This window comes from Bombina bombina, chromosome 3, assembly GCF_027579735.1.
Source record: "Bombina bombina isolate aBomBom1 chromosome 3, aBomBom1.pri, whole genome shotgun sequence".
In the NCBI taxonomy this organism is placed as follows: Eukaryota; Metazoa; Chordata; class Amphibia; order Anura; family Bombinatoridae; genus Bombina; species Bombina bombina.
Window position 1 is genome coordinate 1040688699 of NC_069501.1, and position 20447 is coordinate 1040709145.

At 40.8% G+C, this 20447-nt stretch overlaps 1 protein-coding gene across 5 annotated transcripts in view; it reads left to right on the plus strand.

Annotated features, from left to right (window-relative positions):
* HDAC7 (histone deacetylase 7) overlaps positions 1 to 20447 on the plus strand; it is a 603789-nt gene that overhangs the window by 514146 nt on the left and 69196 nt on the right. For 4 of the 5 annotated variants that reach the window (XM_053708257.1, XM_053708258.1, XM_053708255.1 and 1 more), the window contains 6 exons: positions 1764 to 1880; positions 4541 to 4650; positions 11569 to 11752; positions 17077 to 17279; positions 18172 to 18375; positions 19670 to 19883. In XM_053708257.1, the coding sequence (XP_053564232.1) occupies positions 1764 to 1880; positions 4541 to 4650; positions 11569 to 11752; positions 17077 to 17279; positions 18172 to 18375; positions 19670 to 19883 (1032 nt within the window). The remainder of the gene's footprint in view (positions 1 to 1763; positions 1881 to 4540; positions 4651 to 11568; positions 11753 to 17076; positions 17280 to 18171; positions 18376 to 19669; positions 19884 to 20447) is intronic. The other variant, XM_053708259.1, reaches the window with a different exon arrangement.

Below are 20447 nucleotides of genomic sequence, written 5' to 3' on the forward strand. Positions count from 1 at the left end.
GCAGGCTTTCATCAATACCTCATCAGACATTACCATCTCTAAATACACATATCTAATCCATTTTGTAGCTGTTCTTTTTGTTAGAAAATACATGTCTTTATTTTTATTTGAGATAATTGTTGATAACTAGACTCCCTTCCCTTTTCCACCCAGCCTTGCAGAAAGGAATTAACATCACTATAGATTTGACCTAGATTTGTTTGTTCCCTAACATACTAACACAATCTCTAGGTGGGCTTAGAAACATTTTTTTAGATGCTAACAGGTTTATAGTTGTGGTTTAGAGTTTAGCAAAAGTTTCAGTCTTGTTGCTGAAATGTAAATGTAATTAAGTATGAAACAGTAATGTGTTTAAAGGGACAAAATAGTCAAAAATGAAATGTTCATGGGGATTTCACGTTTGAATAGAAGCATTTTGCAGTGCACATTTATTAGTAAAAATACTTATAGTGATATCTATAATTGTTTGAGTAACTCACATATGCTGCACATGCATCACACCTGCTGAGTGAGTCAGCAGTAGTGTGCAGGCAATACTTGTTAGCACTTGCTGACACAGTGGGGCCCATTTATCAAGCTCCTTACTGAGCTTGTGGGCCCGTGTTTCTGGCGAGTCTTCAGACTCGCCAGAAACACCAATTATGAAGCAGCGGTCTAAAGACCGATGCTCCATAACCCTGTCTGCCTGCTCTGATGAGGTGAACAGGAATTGCGGAAATCAACCCGATCGAGTACGATCGGGTTGATTGACACCAACCTGCTGGCGGCCGATTGGCTGCGAGTCAGCAGGGGGCGGCGTTGCACCAGCAGCTCTTGTGAGCTGCTGGTGCAATGTTAAATGAGGAGAGCGTATAGATCTCCTCATTCAGCGATGTCTTGCGGACCTGATCCGCACTGTCCGATCAGGTCAGCAAGACCTTTAATAAATAGGCCCTAGTGTCTGAATGAGGGAACACAGAGCAGGGAAAGCAAAAGTGTGTATACTCCTGAAACAATTATACCTTATACTAGAAGCATGTTTTTTTTCTCGCTAATATGAGTATATTGCAAAAAATTCTTATGTTCAAAACTAAAGTCTATACATGCACGTTTAAAGGGACAGTCTACACCAGAATTGTTATTGTTTTAAAAGATAGATGATCCCTTTATTACCCATTCCCTAGTTTTGCATAACCAAAACAGTTATATTAATACACCTTTTTCCTCTGTGATTAACTTGTATCTAAGCCTCTGCAAACTGCCCCCTTATTTCAGTTCTTTGGACAGACTTGCATTTTAGCCAATCAGTGCTAGCTTTTAGGTGACTCCACGTGCATGAGCACAGTGTTATCTATATGACACACATTAACTAACACTCTCTAGTGTTGAAAAACTGACAAAATGCATTCAGCTAAGAGGCTGCCTTCAGGGTCTAAGAAATTAGTATATGAACCTCCTAGGTTTAGCTTTCAACTAAGAATACCAAGACAACAAATGGAAATTGGTGATAAAAGTAAATTGGAATATTGTTTAAAATTACATGCGCTATCTGAATCATGAAAGTTTACTTTGGACTAGACTGTCACTTTTAGATATAAGGAACAGTTTTATACTCTAGACAACAAATGTATTTGTTGTTGTTGAAACCCATCTTTTTTATGCTTGTAGACTCAGTAAGAGTTTTATTTTTCAGTAAGTTGAGCCCATGAGGGTTAGCTGTTAGGACATCTCTAAACTAATTTTCTTCATAACTAGAACTTTAATGTACAGTATTGTCCCCACAGTATCTGAGCCTAACTTGAAGTGGCCTGGCAGATTCAAGAAGTCTGGGAGGAAGAACCCACTCACCCGCAAGGAGAGTGCGCCGCCTGCAGTCAGGAGGAGACCTCCAGAGACGCAGGGTGGGTGTTTTTTGGTAGAGGGCTTTAAATGTCATATCATGTACTTTAGAGTATTATGGTGATTGTCTTTCTATAGGTGCTACCATTGCAAATTTCTCTGGAAAAGAATGCATCATTATGAATGTATGATAAAGCCTGGAATTAGTATCTATATACAAATTGTTTGTGTATGAATGCTTTTTCAACATTAAAGATGTGTATAAATGTCCGGGCTCAATCAATATGTTTGTGTATGAAACTTTGAGTCGTTGGTTGAGTGCTGAGGTTAATCTGTGTGTGTATTTGTGTGCTTGGGTCAATTTGTGGGTATTTGTGCTTTCTGTGTCCTGGCATCATTGTGTGGAAATGTGTTTTTGTGGGTGATGGGTTAATTTGATGGGCATTTGTGTGTGTGCTGGGATCACTGTGTTAGAATTTGTGCTTGTGTGGGTGTTTGTGTGTGTGCTGGGGTCAGTGTGTGCAAGTATTTGTGTGTGTGCTGGGATCAGTGTGTGGGTGTTTGTGTGTGTGTGCTGGGATCAGTGTGTGGGTGTTTGTGTATGTGCTGGGATCAGTGTGTGCAGGTATTTGTGTGTGCTGGGGTCAGTGTGTGGGTATTTGTGTGTTTACTGGGGTCAGTGTGTGTGGGTATTTGTGTGTGTGCTGGGATCAGTGTGTGTGTGCTGGGGTCAGTGTGTTTGGGTATTTGTGTGTGTGCTGGGATCAGTGTGTGGGTATTTGTGTATGTGCTGGGGTTAGTGTGTGCAGGTGTTTGTGTATGTGCTGGGGTCAGTGTGTGCAGGTATTTGTGTGTGCTGGGGTCAGTGTGTGGGTATTTGTGTGTGTGCTAGGGTCAGTGTGTGTGCTGGGATCAGTGTGTGGGTGTTTGTGTGTGTGCTGGGGTCAGTGTGTGCAAGTATTTGTGTGTGTGCTGGGATCAGTGTGTGGGTGTTTGTGTGTGTGCTGGGATCAGTGTGTGGGTGTTTGTGTATGTGCTGGGATCAGTGTGTGCAGGTATTTGTGTGTGCTGGGGTCAGTGTGTGGGTATTTGTGTGTTTCCTGGGGTCAGTGTGTGTGGGTATTTGTGTGTGTGCTGGGATCAGTGTGTGTGTGCTGGGGTCAGTGTGTTTGGGTATTTGTGTGTGTGCTGGGATCAGTGTGTGGGTATTTGTGTATGTGCTGGGGTTAGTGTGTGCAGGTGTTTGTGTATGTGCTAGGGTCAGTGTGTTCAGGTATTTGTGTGTGCTGGGGTCAGTGTGTGGGTATTTGTGTGTGTGCTGGGGTCAGTGTGTGTGGGTATTTGTGTGTGTGCTGGGATAAGTGTGTGTGTGCTGGGGTCAATGTGTGTGGGTATTTGTGTGTGCTATGGTCATTGTGTGGGTGTATGTGTATGTGCTGGGGTTAGTGTGTGCAGGTATTTGTGTGTGTGCTGGGGTCAGTGTGTGCAGGTATTTCTGTGTGTGCTGGGGTCAGTGTGTGCAGGAATTTGTGTGTGTGCTGGGGCCAATGTGTGAGTATTTGTGTATGTGCTTGGGTCAGTGTGTGCAGGTATTTATGTGTGTGTGTGCTGGGGTCAATGTGTGGGTATTTGTGTGTGCTGGGGTCAGTGCATTTGGGTATGTGTGTGTGTGTGTGTGCTGGAGTCAGTGCGTTTGGGTATTTGTGTGTGTGTGCTGGGATCAGTGTGTGTGGGTATTTGTGTGCGTGCTGGAACCAGTGTGTGTCGGTATTTGTGTGTGTAAGTATTTGTGTTCATGTTGGGACCAGTGTGTGTGGGTATTTGTGTGGATGCTGGGATCAGTGTGTGAGCATTTTCTTGTGTGTGTGCTGGGACCAGTGTGTGGGTATTTGTATGCTGGGATCAGTGTTTTGGGCTTTTTATGTGTATGTGGAGGTATTTCTGTGGGTGCTAGGATCAGTGTGTGGGTATGTGTGTATGTGGGGTATTTTTGTGTGTGTGTAGGGTATTTATGTTTGTGTGTGTTGGTGGTGGGGGGTGCTGGAGTTAGTGTATCCGTGCTTAAGTTACTGTGTACATCCTAGGGTCAGTGTAGGGTTCAACGTGTGTAAGTTATTGTGTGTATGGCAGTGTCATTGTATCAGTGCTAGGGTTAGTGTGCAAGTGTGTGCATGCTAGGATCTGTGTGTCAGTGTATGAGTGTGTAAGTGTGTGCTAGCTAATGTCAGTGCAGTGGTTAGTGTGTGAGTGTGTGTGCTAGCTAAGATCAGTGTGTGCATAGTAAGGTCAGTGTATCAGTGTGTGTGTAAGTCATTGTGAGCATGCTAGGGTCTGTGCATCAGAGGCGGGGCTAGTATGTGAGTATACATATTAGGGTCAGTGTGTATGAGTGTGTTCATACTATGGCCAGTGTGTGAGTACTGGAGTCATTGTGTGTTTATATGAATAAATTACTGAGCTGTATGTATTATTTTTCATTTTAAGATATTTTAACAGATTAAGATGTCTAACATTTAACCTCATAATATAATAATCAGTCTTTTGAATGTATTAAATTATAATATTAGTATTAACACCATTTAGGAAAAAATGATTGTGCAGATACTAAAAAAGCAACTTGTATTTATGACAAATCAGGCCAGATATACTACATCCTTGTGTAACCCAGTAGGGCAGAAGGACAGAACTGCTTCTTTATTTCTTGCCTGTTTGTTCCTTACAGACTCTTCCCCAAGCAGCAGTAGCACTCCTGTGTCCGGCTGCAGCTCTCCAAATGATAGTATCGCTGCTGAAAACGGGAGCCTCTCCTCAATCCCAGGAGCTACCTCAGAGGTAGGGAAACCTTCCCATGTTAAGCCTTCCTGAGGCCCTTTATAGGCCGTGCATATAACCCTCATAATCTGCAGACAACCAAAGACATTATTCAGGATTCGCAATTTTGAAAAACAGCCAAATATTTCTTCCCAGCTCAAAGAGAGCCAAGATGTGGTGTAATCATGTGCCTTAGCATCTTGTGCTCCTGTTGCTTCAACATTAGACAGAAGTTGGGGGTTGGATATACTGTTTTTACTGCATAACTGTTAGATATATTGTTCTATATATAATATAGTGGTCTTAAGTGCTTTTTTGCATAAAAAGACCAATGATTTAATATGTAATGTTATCCAGCATCAAATACCAGGTCATTGCAGTGTTTAAGCGAGCACACGTGCTCCCTGTAATTCTTGTCATTTATTTTATAATGGACTTGGGGGGGGGCAATCAGTCACTTAGTACCTTAAAGACTGAATAAGTAAGGGTTTATATAAGGACATTTTCATGCAGTAATACGCCAGGGAATATCAGCAGAATGTTTGGTCATATAGAAAGATGTATTAGCAGTAGTGCAGGTACATGTGCTTATAGTCAAAAAAAATATGACTTCATGACCATAATATGAATAGCTTTTATGTAAAAAAATGACATACATATATTTAAGGATTTAATAAAGTTGATGAGAGGAGTTAATCGGGTCAATCAACCCGATCGTATTCGATTGGGCTGATTGCTGTCCGCCACCTCAGAGGACCGCTGCTTCTTAACTTCCGCTTCAGGCGGAACTGAAGCGGAGTGGGTTGGAAGCAGCATCTGCTGCTTCATAAATTGACCCCTAAATGGGAATCCAGACAGAGTAGTTAGGCCTTCGGGTTTGTTTCTTCGGACAAGATCTATGTTTTTTCGTTCCTGCAATTCTCAGCTGCCTCACAACAAAGTCCTCCAGCTTCCTGCTTCTGACTTGAATTCATTATTGGCCATTGACCATAACTGGGAAACGATTGTCAGTATACAGTGCAGGTTATTCTAGCACTGTATACAGTGCTACAGTATGGTATCAGCTTATCTAGTAAATACAGTAGAATTACATAATAATAATTACAAAATAAAAAGACAATGCAAAAACTACTACTCTGAGTATGATAAGCAGTAGATTTTTTTTTTCTGGCACATTTTTTTTTTCCTCCCATTTTCTGGCCCCCTGTATTATGTGACAGACATCAGCCAATCACAGACTAGTATACGTATACCCTGTGCACATGCTCAGTAGGATCTTGTTCCCCAGAACATTTTCTGGCCCCCTGTATTATGTGTCAGACATCAGCCAATCACAGACTAGTATACGTATACCCTGTGCACATGCTCAGTAGGATCTTGTTCCCCAGAAAGACTGTGCAAAATTTGATAATGGAAGTAAATTGGAAAGTGTCTTAAAACTGCATGCTCTATCTGATTCATAAAAGTTTATTTTGACTTGAGTTTCCCTTTAATATTGACATAGAAGCAGCTTTGATTTTAGGAAATCTACATTTGCAACATTCTTATTTCTAACCAAATATACTGGAGTATAGCAAAGATTGTGTATGTTTTGTATAATGTGAATGGTTAAGACTAGTGGCCCTTTAATATACCAATATGGAGCATATATATATATTTCTGTTTGTTAATTGGTGTTACTGTGTACTATTTTTTTTCCTCGCTAAAATGATCTTCACCTGCATAATCGCGTGTTAAATAAACCAAGTTCACTGTGCAGCACAGCACATGATCTTAAGAGAATTCTGGCCTAAATCTCAGTATTAATTTAATTTTAAGGTATCGTGTTTTCATGATGTCTTTACAGTGATTATATTTTGGCGTGTTTATGTTTATGCAGCTGCATTCATTTCTTTTGGGAAATACAGAACCTTGCCACCAGGAGGAGGCAAAGACACCCCAGCCAAAGGCTTAAATACCTCCCCCACTTCCCTCATCACTCGTCATTGTTTGCCTTTCGTCACAGAAGGTTGGCAGAGAAGTGTCAGAAGTTCTCTTATGAAAGGTAGTACTCTTCGCTATGGGACTGGAGTTTTAAGTAACCATGTTAGCCTCTCAGTGAGAGCATGGATGAAAGTAAGAGTCCGGAGATGCAGGGAGAGTTTTCCTGCGAAACCGTCCCGGCTCATATTAACAGCTCCTTGGTAATCAGCGTTGAAGAGTTTCGCTGCCTACCTTTATTCACTCAAGTCTATGTCAGAAGCGAGGCTACTATCTGTCACACTTGAAGAGCCGTGTTCCTGTTCCATGGCGTAGATTCCGGTAAGATCATTTCATTTTATTTCGATATGTGAATGTAATGTTAACGAAATAACTCCTTTAGGGAATCATGGGTTAATATCTCCTGAGGGGGGTTTTTGAATAGGGAGGACTTTAATCATGTTTGTTATATATATCTGCTAATGTGTAGCAATACCTAGGCTCATGGATTGCGCCCCCTTTTTGTGACTGGCACGGTGCACCTCATGACGGGTGCGTTTGTTTCTCACTTCCGTATGCTGACTGTGTACAACAGAGAGAGTCTAGCTCGTGGGTTGTCTGGTTCACAGGAGGTGGTGAGTGCCCCAGCCATTGGGGGTGTAAAAAGGGTGCCAGTTGTTTTTTGTCATTTTTGTAATTCCAAGATTATGGAGGATTCTGATATTTTAGACACGGACTTCTCCGATACGGAGAATGCGTCTTGTGATGAATATGAAATGGCCCGGGTAATTAATGCCTATCAGTTATGCTCCGATTGCCGTTCTAGAGTGCTCTCTTCTCCCGAATCAGGGAGCTTAGAGTGCGTTGAGCCATCCGCCTCCCCCAGACCCTTTCTCGGCTACTCAAGCAGGTGTCCCTATGGCCTTTACTCCCTCTCCGGAGGGTGGCTTGTTTCTTCCAGAGGTTACGGCACGGTTCCGCATGGCCATTTCTATAGCGCTGTCTCATTTATATCTCCCAAGTGAAATATTTCTAAAATACTGTCCGTGTTCTGTTAACCAGGGCCCGTCGGGCGTCAGATCGCCTGATTCAGTTCGGCCCCCAGGGTCAGGGTCTTTCGTTGATCCGACAAGAGATGATTTTGCCTTCCGTTATATGCTGGCACGTCTTCGTGTTCTTTTAAGGCACGTTTTGGCGATGTTAGAGGATCCCAGTCCTAGTGGGCCGAGGGATCCGAGGCCTTAGATGCTGGATGGCAAATTAGATGCAACCTTTGGGGATGAAGCCAATCTCCTTAACGTCTCCGTTTTATTTTTTCTTTATGTTTCGGTTCCAGTTCTGAGCTTGGGTGAAAGGGGCCTCTGATCGTCTGGTTCTGTTGGCATTCTCATTCACCTTGGGCGTTCACCCGATGGGTGCTGCCTTCCTTTTATTTTTGATCTGGATGGATGTGTTTATTTTGTTTTTTTTAAGCTCCTGTCTGTTAGATTTCCGTTTTTGAAAATGTTCTTCTCTGAAACCGATACTTGCAATTTTGTGGTCGCGTGGGCACTTCCACGGAAGTTACGCACTTTTTGAATAATAGAAATATGTTTTCTAGTTCATTTATCAATCCTTCTGCTCGAATTTTCTTGGACCTTGGACAGTTCTGGAGTGTCCTTATACCAGGCAGGTACTGGTCGTACGCTTTTCTGCTGTTACCTGGTTTCATGTCACCCTCGTGGTGCTGATTTAATCCTGTCGCATTTTGAATGTCACTTGGCCTATGGATATGGACTCCGGGCTCGGATCCTATTTCAAAGAGGCCTAGTGTGTAGATACAACGCCTCTGAATGGATGGTTGTGTGTGCCGATCTAAGGTTGGCTTTTTATGGCTGCTCACCTGGGATACGGATCTGTCTTTTCAGACGTCATCATGGTTCTTTCAGGACCCTGGGGACTCAGAACCGTAGTTTCCATTCCTTTGGAGTTGGGAGGTGTGAGTGACCTATGTGGTCTAGTGTTCCGAGTGGTGAACGATTTGCGTCTTCACTTGAGGTTCTTCTAGATGCTGACTCTTTAGTCTAATAAACATTTTCTTGCAGTGGCGGAGTCTTCTTCCTTCCCGCCTTGGGTGGGTCCTCTGGTCTGGAAGCGCGGGCATGTCCTTCCTTTGCTCAGAGTTGCGTTACTCTAAGAGGTGGAGTGCAGGGCTTTCCCAGCCTTCTGTGGGGAGCCGCGAGGCTTCCAGCTTTTACCCTGTTAAAAGGGTTTTTGGGGGATCGATCCTAAAGAATATCTGGCTGTTGTCTTTTCCATATAATACCCATAGTCTTTGAAGGTTATCTGTGTCCTCATTGCAAAGCTAGCCTTGGGGCTTAACAGTGAAGAGCCGAGGTCGGTTTCAGACGGTCGCCCTTCTGGGGTCAGGTAGTTGACCATTTATCCTTGATGCTCTGTTAGGGGCTTCGTGGAGGGTGCTTACGTCTATCTCTCTGGGATAGCAATCAAGGTCCGGGTTTCACATTCACCTTCGGGTGTTGGTTGTTCCCTTGCCAGCGTGTGTAACATATAGTTATGCTTGTCTAGGAGATTTTTTCTTGCGATCCAGGAGCACTGGGTGCCGAGTTCGTAAACTGTTCAGGAGTTTTTTCAGACTCTTGGGTTTGAGGCTGTTGCTAGATCGCCAAGTCTCCGGACTTTAGATGGTGGCAACTTAGGGTTCCTCAGGAAGTTAGATCTTTCCATTGATTCTGTTTTTCAAGGACTTTGGCCTAGGACTATGTCTCTCCCTGGATTGGGTGTGGACGGTTCAATCTCACCTTACTTGTTTGTGGCCCCGCGTGCCTCTCTGAAGGGGGGCTGGGCTCTGTTTCTCATGGGAGATACCTATTTGCCTGTGGCTTAGGTTCTAGGTCTCTCTGACGGGTCCCTACTGGTCTTCTGGCGCATTTGATGTTCCTTGTAGACTCCAGGTGTCTTTCAACTGGGTTGGCGATATGGCCGAGGAATCTCGCCTCTATGGTAGGGTGGTTTCCGTTGCTTTAGTCCCTTTCTCTTCTAGAGTGGGGGATGGGTTCTCTTGGTTCGGAGTTACCTTAGTATCTGTGGCGACCTGTGGGTCCTTGTTTTCTTGCCTTGTTAGGTTTTTTTCCCCTTCTTGCATTTTCAGAATCCTGGAAAGGGAGATGTGGAGTGGTAACTGGTTCCACCGTTCCTGCAGCAGAAGGCTGGGGGTTTAAACCCTGATTGGGCTCCTGTTAAATGTTGGATTTTGATATTTAGATGCTTGTGGTCTGAGAACCCTTTTACCTTGAGACGTGTTCCTCTTTAGGGAAAGCAGCAGTGTAGGGGGTCTCGTTCCCGAGCACAAAATCTGTCCTGACTCACGGTAGCATGCCGTTTGTAGTAGAGGTCAGAGTTATACTCGGGGCTTTGCTCCTCGTAGATCCATCTTTTTCTTCCAGAGGTCTGGGACTCTTGTCTTTGGTCTTTGACTAGCCTTTGGGCTGGGACCATTACCCTGGAGGGAAGGTCGTGGATCAGTTAATCTATGCAGTGTTAACCGTTTTCTTCGAGAGTCTGTCCTCCCCTTTGGTGGGAGGACTTTTGCTGTCCTCTTTTCTACCGGCATCTGGTGCTGGGAGGGGACGATCCCTGGAGCCCGGTATTCGGAAGATTTGCAGTTTGAACCAAGCTACAACTATTTCCACCTTGAATGTGTGCTAGCAGGCTTTAAAAAGCTTTTCGGTGGTTTGGGTTTCACAATGGCGGAGTCAGCTTTCCTACCTGGAAGCTGATCATTCAGAGTTCCTGTTCAGACGTTTTGGTGTTCTCTTGGAGAGCTCTTCGTTAACTGCTGGGTAGTTATCCTATTTCTGCTGTCTATGCTTGCCTAGCCTGGAAGTTTCGATCTGATACGAGGCAACAGGGAACTCATGTTTTCTGGAGTACGTTATGGTATGGTACTGTGTCAGGGATATGAGGGTGTCCCTCAAGTCCTCTTTGGGACGTGTTTCCCTGACTATGGATTTCCTTTTTATCAGGTACTTGTGTTCTAGGGAGTTCGTCTTCCTGGGCGCAACTATCGTAAGACAACCGTGGGTTGTTCTATGTTTGTTGAGCCGTGTGGAATGATCCTTTGGATTCTTCTGGGAATCTGTTCTCCCTTTTGAGGGCAGGTAGCGGTCCTTGTCTTTTGGCCGGGTACTTTGCTTGGGAGTCGAGAGCCGCGTGGCTGACTCCTCAGAGGCTGTTTGTGCTCGACGGACTCTGGGACTGAGGGGTCTCTAGCTCGGCTTTGCTGGTGGTGTAACTAAAGTGCAGTTACCTGGGCTTCGGGTTTTTACCCGTGTCGTCTATATTTTTATAGGGTGTCGGGTAATTTCAGGCTGTGGTGCCTTTCGAATGGGCCGCCTTTTGTACCCACCCGTTGTTTGCATTCAGTGTCCTCTAGCTTGGGTATTGTTTTCCCAACAGTAATGAATGCAGCTGTGGATTCTTCCCGTTTAAGAAGAAAAACATACATTATGCTTACCTGATAATTTTCTTTTCTTCTGACGGGAAGAGTCCACAGCTCCCGCCCGTGTTTTGTCAATGAGGTGGCAGTAATTTTTTGTTCTTCTGGCACCTTTTTTTACCCTGATATTTCTCCTACTGTTCCTTGTTTCCTTGGCAGAATGACTGGGGGATGAGGGAAGTGGGGGAGGTATTTAAGCCTTTGGCTGGGGTGTCTTTGCTTCCTCCTGGTGGCCAGGTTCTGTATTTCCCAAAAGTAATGAATGCAGCTGTGGACTCTTCTCGTCAGAAGAAAAAAAAAATATCATGTAAGCATGATTTATGTTTTCTATAATGCTGGAAACTTTCTGTGTAATATTGAAGTAGTATAATGGCATAAATCCTATGAAAGATAAAATGGGCCAAAGAGGCTTTTGAGGCAAAGACTTTAAAATACGATAAGCTTGGTCATATTCACTTATATAAATTGTGTCCATCATTCAGGGGGAGATGGAGCGGAGAACATTGCAAAGTTTGGTTCATAGAGTTCCTCTGCTGACCACACATCCTACAGTCTTCATGCAGTCAGGGATAGAAGGCCATGATGGTACAAATTCCTTGGCCACTACTCGACTTCAGCCTGTTATCATACTAGAATCCTCAGGTGCACACACACCAATGGTGGCAGGTAAGTGCTGAGTGAAACATATATATATATAACAACAGTTTAGGAACAAGAACTTTTATTGGTTTGGATAAAATTGTAATTTTCCCAGACTCCTCTTTGGCTCCACAAGCTTCAGCTCTTGTCTTCTAAGTGACCTTTTGTACAGGGATCTGCTCCTCAGGCCACAGCATTCAGGGAGTTGTAATTTTCCAGGAACAGCCTAAGAGAAGATGCGTTATGCTGCACACAGAAATCTCCTCCAAACAAAACAAAAGCACTTGTCTCACATTTGTCTCACAAATTCTGATGCCAGGCCCATTTATTAAGGCAACAAATGGGGAAAAGAAATTATATCCTAAGTTTGTGTATATAAAGTGCATCAAATTCCAGGGATCAACAACCCTTCCCCTCTATTACACTCAGGGAAACCATAGCCGTATTCCAACTCTGTATGTAAAAGAGCGATATCCTACCGTTGAACCAGGAGCATTTTATAGGCAGATTGCCTCAGCACTAGCGCAGGATGGGTCCCAGCAGTCACTGATACTCCATAATACCCCGAGCCCAAACAACGCCAGACAGCCTCTTTCACCTACTAGCCAATCGCAGCCCTTTGCTCGTCGCCCGTCTATGACGTGGTTCCTGACGGAGGATCAGATTCCTTGTCTTTCACCCTCATTGGGTAACAGGGGAAGCGGGATGCTGGTTAAAAAATGTAGAGAACAAACCAAGTCCAGCTCCATAGGATAAAACAAGTCCTTTATTAATCCATAGTAAAATCAGGAGTACAGCAAATTAAAAAAAGAGAGAGCGTAGCTGCTAGGCTTACGCGTTTCGGCAGAAAAGCTGTAATCATAGCTAGAAACTATGTTTGTTCTCTCCATTTATTAAGGCGCCATGGGTCACCCCGATGCATGTATTTTTCAATCACTGGTATAGCAGGTCTATGTGCAAATATTCTCTCCATATTATAGACGACCACTATTGGTCATCCATAACAAACTGCAATCTCTTTTGGTTCTGTAGGGATCTTGCAGGGTATCAGCATAACATTTTTCCTATCTTTAAAGATCAGGTGCCCAAAACATTGGTAATCAGAAAAATAAACACTCTTTATTTTAAGAGGTGTTGAAAGCAGACAAAGCGTGCTTTCATATCGTCTTTGACATGCAATGCTCTCCAGCACCAGTGCTTTTAGTAACACAGCCTCTGTAATAACATGTAATCTGTTCCTTTCTGAGAATTTCTTTGACTTTGTTTTGTAAGATTAAGTAAAATAAATATTGAAAATGAAGGTCATAGAATAACATCTTGAAAGGATTCTTTACATTACAGAGGAGGTATTTGATGAGAAATGAATAGTACCTTTAGACCACCTGTCTGTATGTTTAGGTACCGAGTTTAAAGGGACAGTGTACTCAAATATTTTCATCTGTTTAATGTGTTCCCAATGATCCATTTTAACTACTGGAGTGTATTAAAATCTTTACAAATAGCTTTAATTTTACATTTAAAATAGCTGATTTCGCCAGTTTTATCCCCACTTATGTACTTAATTTAAAAAGAACTACGCAACCATGGAGCTTTAGATTAAATAATGTTCCTACTGGGGGATGAGACAGTGAGGCCTTTGAGTAAACAGTGATAAATAAGACGAGGAAGACATTGTGTGAATAATTAGGCGGATAAGATGAAGGTCTGCCCATTGTATTGGGTTGTGGTTTCAATTAGCAGAGACAGCTATTTCATATAAAAATAAACCACAAAGAGACAATTTCCCATACTCTTTAAACTCTGCAGCTGGTTTAACAATTAATTGGAAACACATTAACGGGAAACCAGTTTTACAGTACATTGCCCTGTTAACTGCAGGAAAGTTCCTCTTTGTGCAAGGCATATTCTGGGCAAAAACAGGCTGCTCCTAGGGTGGTAACTAGCTATAGAAGACGCTGTTATGCTATGGCTCGTACCCTGGTGTGAGCACTGCTCTCTTATTCTATATACAGAGCTTAACAAACTAAAGACACACAGTCAATGGAGAATGCCATCATACTGCAGTATTAATTCCAGTTAATTATTTAAAGAGCATGGAAGCCAGCATTATGCTATGGCTATAAAGCCCAAGCATAGTGTGCAAAGCAATTTTCAAAGCAAATTGTGTTAAAAAAGTCTGCTTTGGCAGCACATGCTTGTTTCTCTTGCACATGATTGGTAGATATGTTTGTACACAATGCACAGAGGATACGCCCGACCAATCACTGTACACAGTTACAAATTAAAAAAAAACTTTTGTCTTTTTGTTTTCAAGCAACAGTTTCTTTCATCCATATTGTATGAATAAAATCGAGTTACTATATTGAATCAACCAATTTTTATTGTTTATGTTTACTGTCCCTCTCCGCTAATTAGGCTCTAATAGGTGTTTTTGACAGCCAATGAGCATAATTGCAGTGGCATCAGTTGTGCACAAAAAATGCATTCTCTGCTAGCTTCAAATTAGATTTAAAAATCTTCCTTTAAAGGGACATGAAACACGTCTTGTTTTCGCATATTTAGAATGAATTGTGGATTAGCGGATTCTCCTATATATTTTGCGAATGCTTGCGGTTTCTTTAACATCTCGCTTTTGTGTAAGAATTGTGCTTTGTCCCACACTCAGAGAGGCTAAAAAACAAAATCTGTTACATAGGTTTTCAAAGTGCTGCAAATAGTCCAAACCAGCTATTTAATTTTGCCGCATTTGCAGGTTACGGAGTTTACTTTTTGTTCTCTCGTGCAGTGTGGGACAAGCCCCATTGTTCATAAAAGCAAGAGCTGTTTAATATCCTTCAAAGTTGATAATATTTAAGTTTAAAATGTCATTACTTAGTACCTTGATGATACAGAAACCTAGGCAGGTAATTGTGTTAGCGATGATATTACTGCCCTCTTTATATATTATACTTAGTAAGTGCTTTCCCCAACTCCTTAATCAGACAAGTGCTGTATAAGTCTAGATCATGAAATATGCTTGAATTATATAGACTACATTAATCTTTATTAAGATAAAATCCTCAATGTTCAAAATGGTTCAGCTGTTACTAAATATGTTGTGATATTGTCCCATAAAATATATTATCTCATTGTTTTATAAAATTCCCTTTATTTATAATAACCAGGTTCTGTTTATATGTGACATATAATTTATGTTTTAAAACAGTAGCTTTCACATAAATAAACAAACTGTTTTAGGATCCTGGTTGAACAAATATGTGTGTGCATTTGTACCTTGTGTGGTCTAAAATGATGTAATTATATGCGTGTTTGTAGCGCCATCCTGTGGTTATTATAATTACTGCATAATTCAGTAAGCGTTATGATTATTTTTTTTGCATACTGTTGGTTGGGTACCTTGTTTAGTGAAGTGATTCACATAGGGATGCACAGGCTTTTTAAATTTATAGGGACATAAAACCCAATTTTTTTCTTCAATTATTCAGACAGAACACACAATGTTAAACAAAATTTCAATTTATTTATAATTATATATTTTGCTTTATTCTCTTGGTTTAATTTGTTAAAGAAGTTGCAATGCACTACTGGCCGTAGGCTAAATGCACTGGGCGAGCCAATAAGATGAGGCAAATATGTGCAGCCACCAATCAGCAGCTCCTGAATCTACCTAGGTATTCTTTTCAACAAAGGATATCAACAGGACAAAACAAAATAGATAATAGAAGTAAATTGCAAAGTTGTTTAAAATCACATGGAAAGAAAACATTTTGGTTTCATGTCCCTTTAAGGTTAACTATTCCATCAGAAACCCAGGTCTTTGCTTCGTTTCACTTTTTTTTTTTTTTTGCACTAAAAATACCCTATTTGAAAACCACTTTTTATGTAATCTTTGATCTATCAAATTCAGCAGCGTTATGCACTTGAAAATGTATTTTATTCTGTTTAGAATAGCATTTTGCATAGCTTGTTGTCTGGTATGCTTAGTTAAAATATTACTAAACATGATCATTTTCAGGCTCATCTAAGTTGTAATTATCAGAATAGGCCTTTGTGACTGCAGTTTAGTGTTTGAATTTAAAGCTAATTTAATGATAAAGTTGTTTATGAAAAAATCACTCTCCATTAAACTGAAAAAAAGAACAACAAAAAACTACATTATTCATAATTACTATTTAAAGGGACAGTCTGCTACATAATTTTGTATTGTTTAAAAAGATAGGTAATCCCTTTAATACCCATTTCCCAATTTTGCTTAACCTACATCGTTATATTAATATAGTTTTTACCTCTGTGATTACCTTGTAGCTAAGCCTCTGCAGACTGCCCCCTTTATCTCAGGGTTATTTTAGACAATTAGTGCTGACTCAAGAATAACTCCATGGGAGTGAGCACAATTTATACATATGGCATTCATGAACTAGGCCTGTCCGGATGTGAATAGCTCTAAAAAATTCATAAGATAAGAGGTGGCCTGCAGAGGCTTTGAAACAGACAGAAATTTAGATTTTTAAATGTTATAAAATATTTTAATATAACAATGTTGATTGTGCAAAGCTGGGAAATGAGTAGTAAAGGCGTTATCTAACTTTTTAAACAATACAAATAATGGTGCAGACTGTCCCTTTAAATCAAATGTTCTTTGATCACCCAATCCAAATACAAGACATCTAGGTGCCCCTGGTATATCACAAATGTAATTCAAGCATCTTAATAACTTTTTGGAACCACAGTGCTTCTAATGGATTGGAATATCTGAGAAAAGAACATCAAAAGCCACCCAAGTTGAATTTAAATTTACTGCATGCTAGAGTTTTAGCTAGTAAGATAAATATCTGTACTCACACAGACAAATGCAGTTGATATTATTGGATTTCAGCAACTAAATTACAAGTGTGTATAAAATACATTTTTCAGCATCCCAGCATTGCAGCCTAGCCTTGACAAATTGTCTTAGCAGCTGCCTACGTACGGTTTAGAGCTCATGGGGCTGATCATCGGTCTGTCCGACATAATCCGCTCAGCGGATCATGTCTGACAGACATCGATGAATGCTGACAGCATACGCTGTCGACATTTATCATTGCACAAGCAGTTCTTGTGAACTGCTTGTGCAATGCCGCCCCCTGCAGATTCTCGGCTAGCAGGGGGTGTTAATCAAACCGATCGTATTCGATCGGGTTGATTGCTGTCTGCCGCTCAGAGCAGGCGGACCAGTTAAGGAACAGCTTCTTAAACTGCTGTTTCCGGCAATCCTGAAGGCTCGCTCGGAAACAGGGCGAGTTGGCCGCATTCGGAGCATAGTAAATCGGACGCCATGAATGTAATTCTTTATATGCACTTTTATATTGCAGTTCACAGCATTGCAGGTCCTATGCAGTTTACACACTCCATCATCAGCCCTGATCATTTATCAGCAACTAGACACCACAAACCGCTGAGCCGGACACGCTCAGAGCCTCTGCCTCAAAATCAAAAGACACTTCATCAGCAGCTGCTTTATCAGCATCAATACCCATTATTCCCGGAGCATATGAAACATCGTCAGCTAGCAAAGGTAAGGCTGATAATGTCATTAGGCAAAGTAAATAGTTGCCTATAGGCATCTTCACTAAAAAGAGAATTTTACTGGTTGCTTAAGTGCTTTAAATTCAAAGTCCACTACAGTCAACATCCCTTTTAGCCACTTTTTTAATTTTTTTTATTTTGAGTTTTAAACTTTTGGCTACTATTGATAGCTATTCAAAGGCTGTATTTGGGTTTTATGGGCTTCCTAAGTAAGAATATGGCTTAAATTGCTGGAAAATCCTAGCGTTCCAAAAACGCTAGGATTTACCATCACAAACAATAAAGGCCACCTTCATTCACCAGTTTAAAAAAAAAAACGGATGAAAAGGTGCCTTTATTTCACCGTTGCTTCACTGCTTAGCTAAGCGGCTCTGGCAGGTTCATGGCACTGTTCATTCTTACAATGAGGTGACGTTTCCACCTCTTAGCCAATAGCCATGCGGGCCGATCTGCATTATGTCGTAGGCCTGCACAGCTATTGGCTAAGAGGTGGAAACTTCACCTCATTGAAAAAGTGAGCAGTGCTGTGGGCCAGCAGAGTTGCCTAGCTAAGCAGTGAAGCTGCGGGATAATAAAGGCACCTTTTCGTCATTTTGTTTTAAACTGATGAATGAAGGTGGCCTTTATTTTATAGTGATGGTAAATCCTAGCGTTTTTGAAACACTGGGATTTACCATCATTTTAAGTGGCATAAATAGGAAGCAAATGATGAAGTTCCTGCACTGAACAAACAATTACTGTGTAGAATGTTGTATACTTAGAGTTCTGAAGTCTAAAGGATTTATTCAAACATCTCTTGAAGCAGTGGAAAAAAGGTGCCTACAAGCACATAGTAAATCGGTTCTGCTCTTATACTCATTACTGTATTTATTTCCTGTTAGCGGGTAGTTAAGACAAGTGAGAAACCAAGATTACACCAGATCCCATCAGAGGAAATGGATGAGAGTGGTTCTGCCTGCGAGAGGCCAACAGAAATGGGATCAAATGCTGCAAGAGGCTGTGTTGAGGTCATACGAGGAGGACAATCCGATGCCCCCAGCAACAACTACTCAGTGATGCAACCACAGCATAGCTTCATGCAGCAGGTATATGGGCTTTATCATTCTAAATTATGTTTTATATAGTGTGGTGCTTATTTAAAGACGAGCTCAAACAAAAACCACATTCCTTAGGGCAAGGGAGTACATGAAATAGTGTTTTTCCCAAGAGTTAAATGCACATAAACATTTTAAAATAAAATGCTTTTTTGTTTGAGCAATTTTTTTCAGCTAAATTTATTATATGAGTTTTCCCATTCAAAATGGGTTAAACTTATATTTAACATCATGCACCTAGGCTCAATGCATTGACACAGCTTGTAAGCCTATAATGAGCAGCATATTTGCATATCCATCAATCATCCAGGTAAGGAATTGCATGGAAGTGCGCCAATAGTGCAATAGTAATTATCTGTTTAAACTCTTTGCAATAACTTTTAGTTTTACACCTTTATGTCCTTGTTCAGAAAGCAGCTACAATAAACCAAATATGTATATATACTGTATATATATATATTTGGTTTAGATAGATAGATACATAGATATGTGACTTAAAGAATCTGAAGACCATGTAGTCTCCTGCAAATTGAGTGCAGTCCGTTTATGCCCTCTTACTGTAGTTTGTCCCTGAGAGAGCTTCTGCATTTTTCTGTTGCTTGAGAACCTTCCCCTTGATAGCTGACACAGGTAGTGTCCAGTCTGACTCCTTAATTATACAAAAGATAATTTAAAATTAAATTATTAAATTATATGTTGAACATTATAGGCAATATAGATAAATATTTCTTATTGAAATCGTTATTATAAGAACTTCTAGATATCATCCAACTTTCTACATATTCTATACTAGTGTACTTATTACATTTTAAAACTTATAGTGATTAATATTGTCATATGTTTTCTTTCAAACCAGTGCAGGGGTTTATTGTAGCTTTATATTAACTTTCACAATCTTTTTTTTTTAATTAGTTTTTTCCCTTTATCTGTGGCCTCTTAGCAACATTTTAAAATGTGCTCCTGCACAGAACAATCACTTTGTAGCATGTAGCAGGGCCATGATTCTGTATCTGGCAGGTTGCATTCAAGCATCTCTGTGAACAGTGCAAAACCCACAATTTTCAAAGTTAAATTACAAGGAAAAAAAATCTGCACAAAATAAAATATTTTAGGTTCAATGTCACTAAGGAAATAACAGCATTAAGACACATGACATATCATAGTTAAACACAGTAAGGTCTTACAGGTCAGCAAGAAATGTGTCATGCACTAATTATGTCCCTCATGTGTCATGCACTAATTATGCAGAGTATATTTTTAATAAAGACATTTATTTGTCCTACAGGCGTATTTATGGGACCAGAGTCATCACCGTACTCACCAGCAGTTAAAGCGGCCTCTGGAAACCCTCATGATTCCTATTCAGCAAGGCGGACATCGTCCGCTAACAAGAGCAAAGTCCTCTCCAGCATCAGCGTCCCTTCCCACTCCAGATCCGTCCACCAAAACAGTGTCCCTTCCTGTTCCAGAGCAGGCCTCCAAGTCGCACTTCACTACAGGTAAACATAGCAACACCATCTGTGCACAGTTTATGTAGGTGGTCTTTGTTCATTGGAGAAAGTAGCTCTTGCATGGAAAATTATAGGCGCACTTAAGAACTGGTCACTTTCTCTGAGACATTTAAAGGGACTGTAAAACCAGAATGATGCAAACAGAGCATGTGATTTTAAATACATTTTCAATGTACTTATATTATCTGATTTGCTTTGTTCTCTCATTACCCTATGTTGAAAAGCATATGTACATATCTTCAGCAGGAGCAACAACATATTAAGTTAAAACAAAAACAATAAATAAATTACATGAAGTATAATTTTCACATTTAAAATTGGTGGATTTTATTTTCTCACAAAACATTCTGAAAAATCGGTTAAATGCGCATTGCAATTCAAAAATTGATATCACGCAAACCAAAGAACTGCATTTTACGCGTAAATTTGTTTTTTCTGGGTGCCTGTATTCTGTTTGTTTTCTTATAAATTTGGAAAAAAAACATTTAGATGAATTTAAAACAAAAATAAAATATTGTACTTTGTATTTATTTATTTTCTATGTAAGAATTA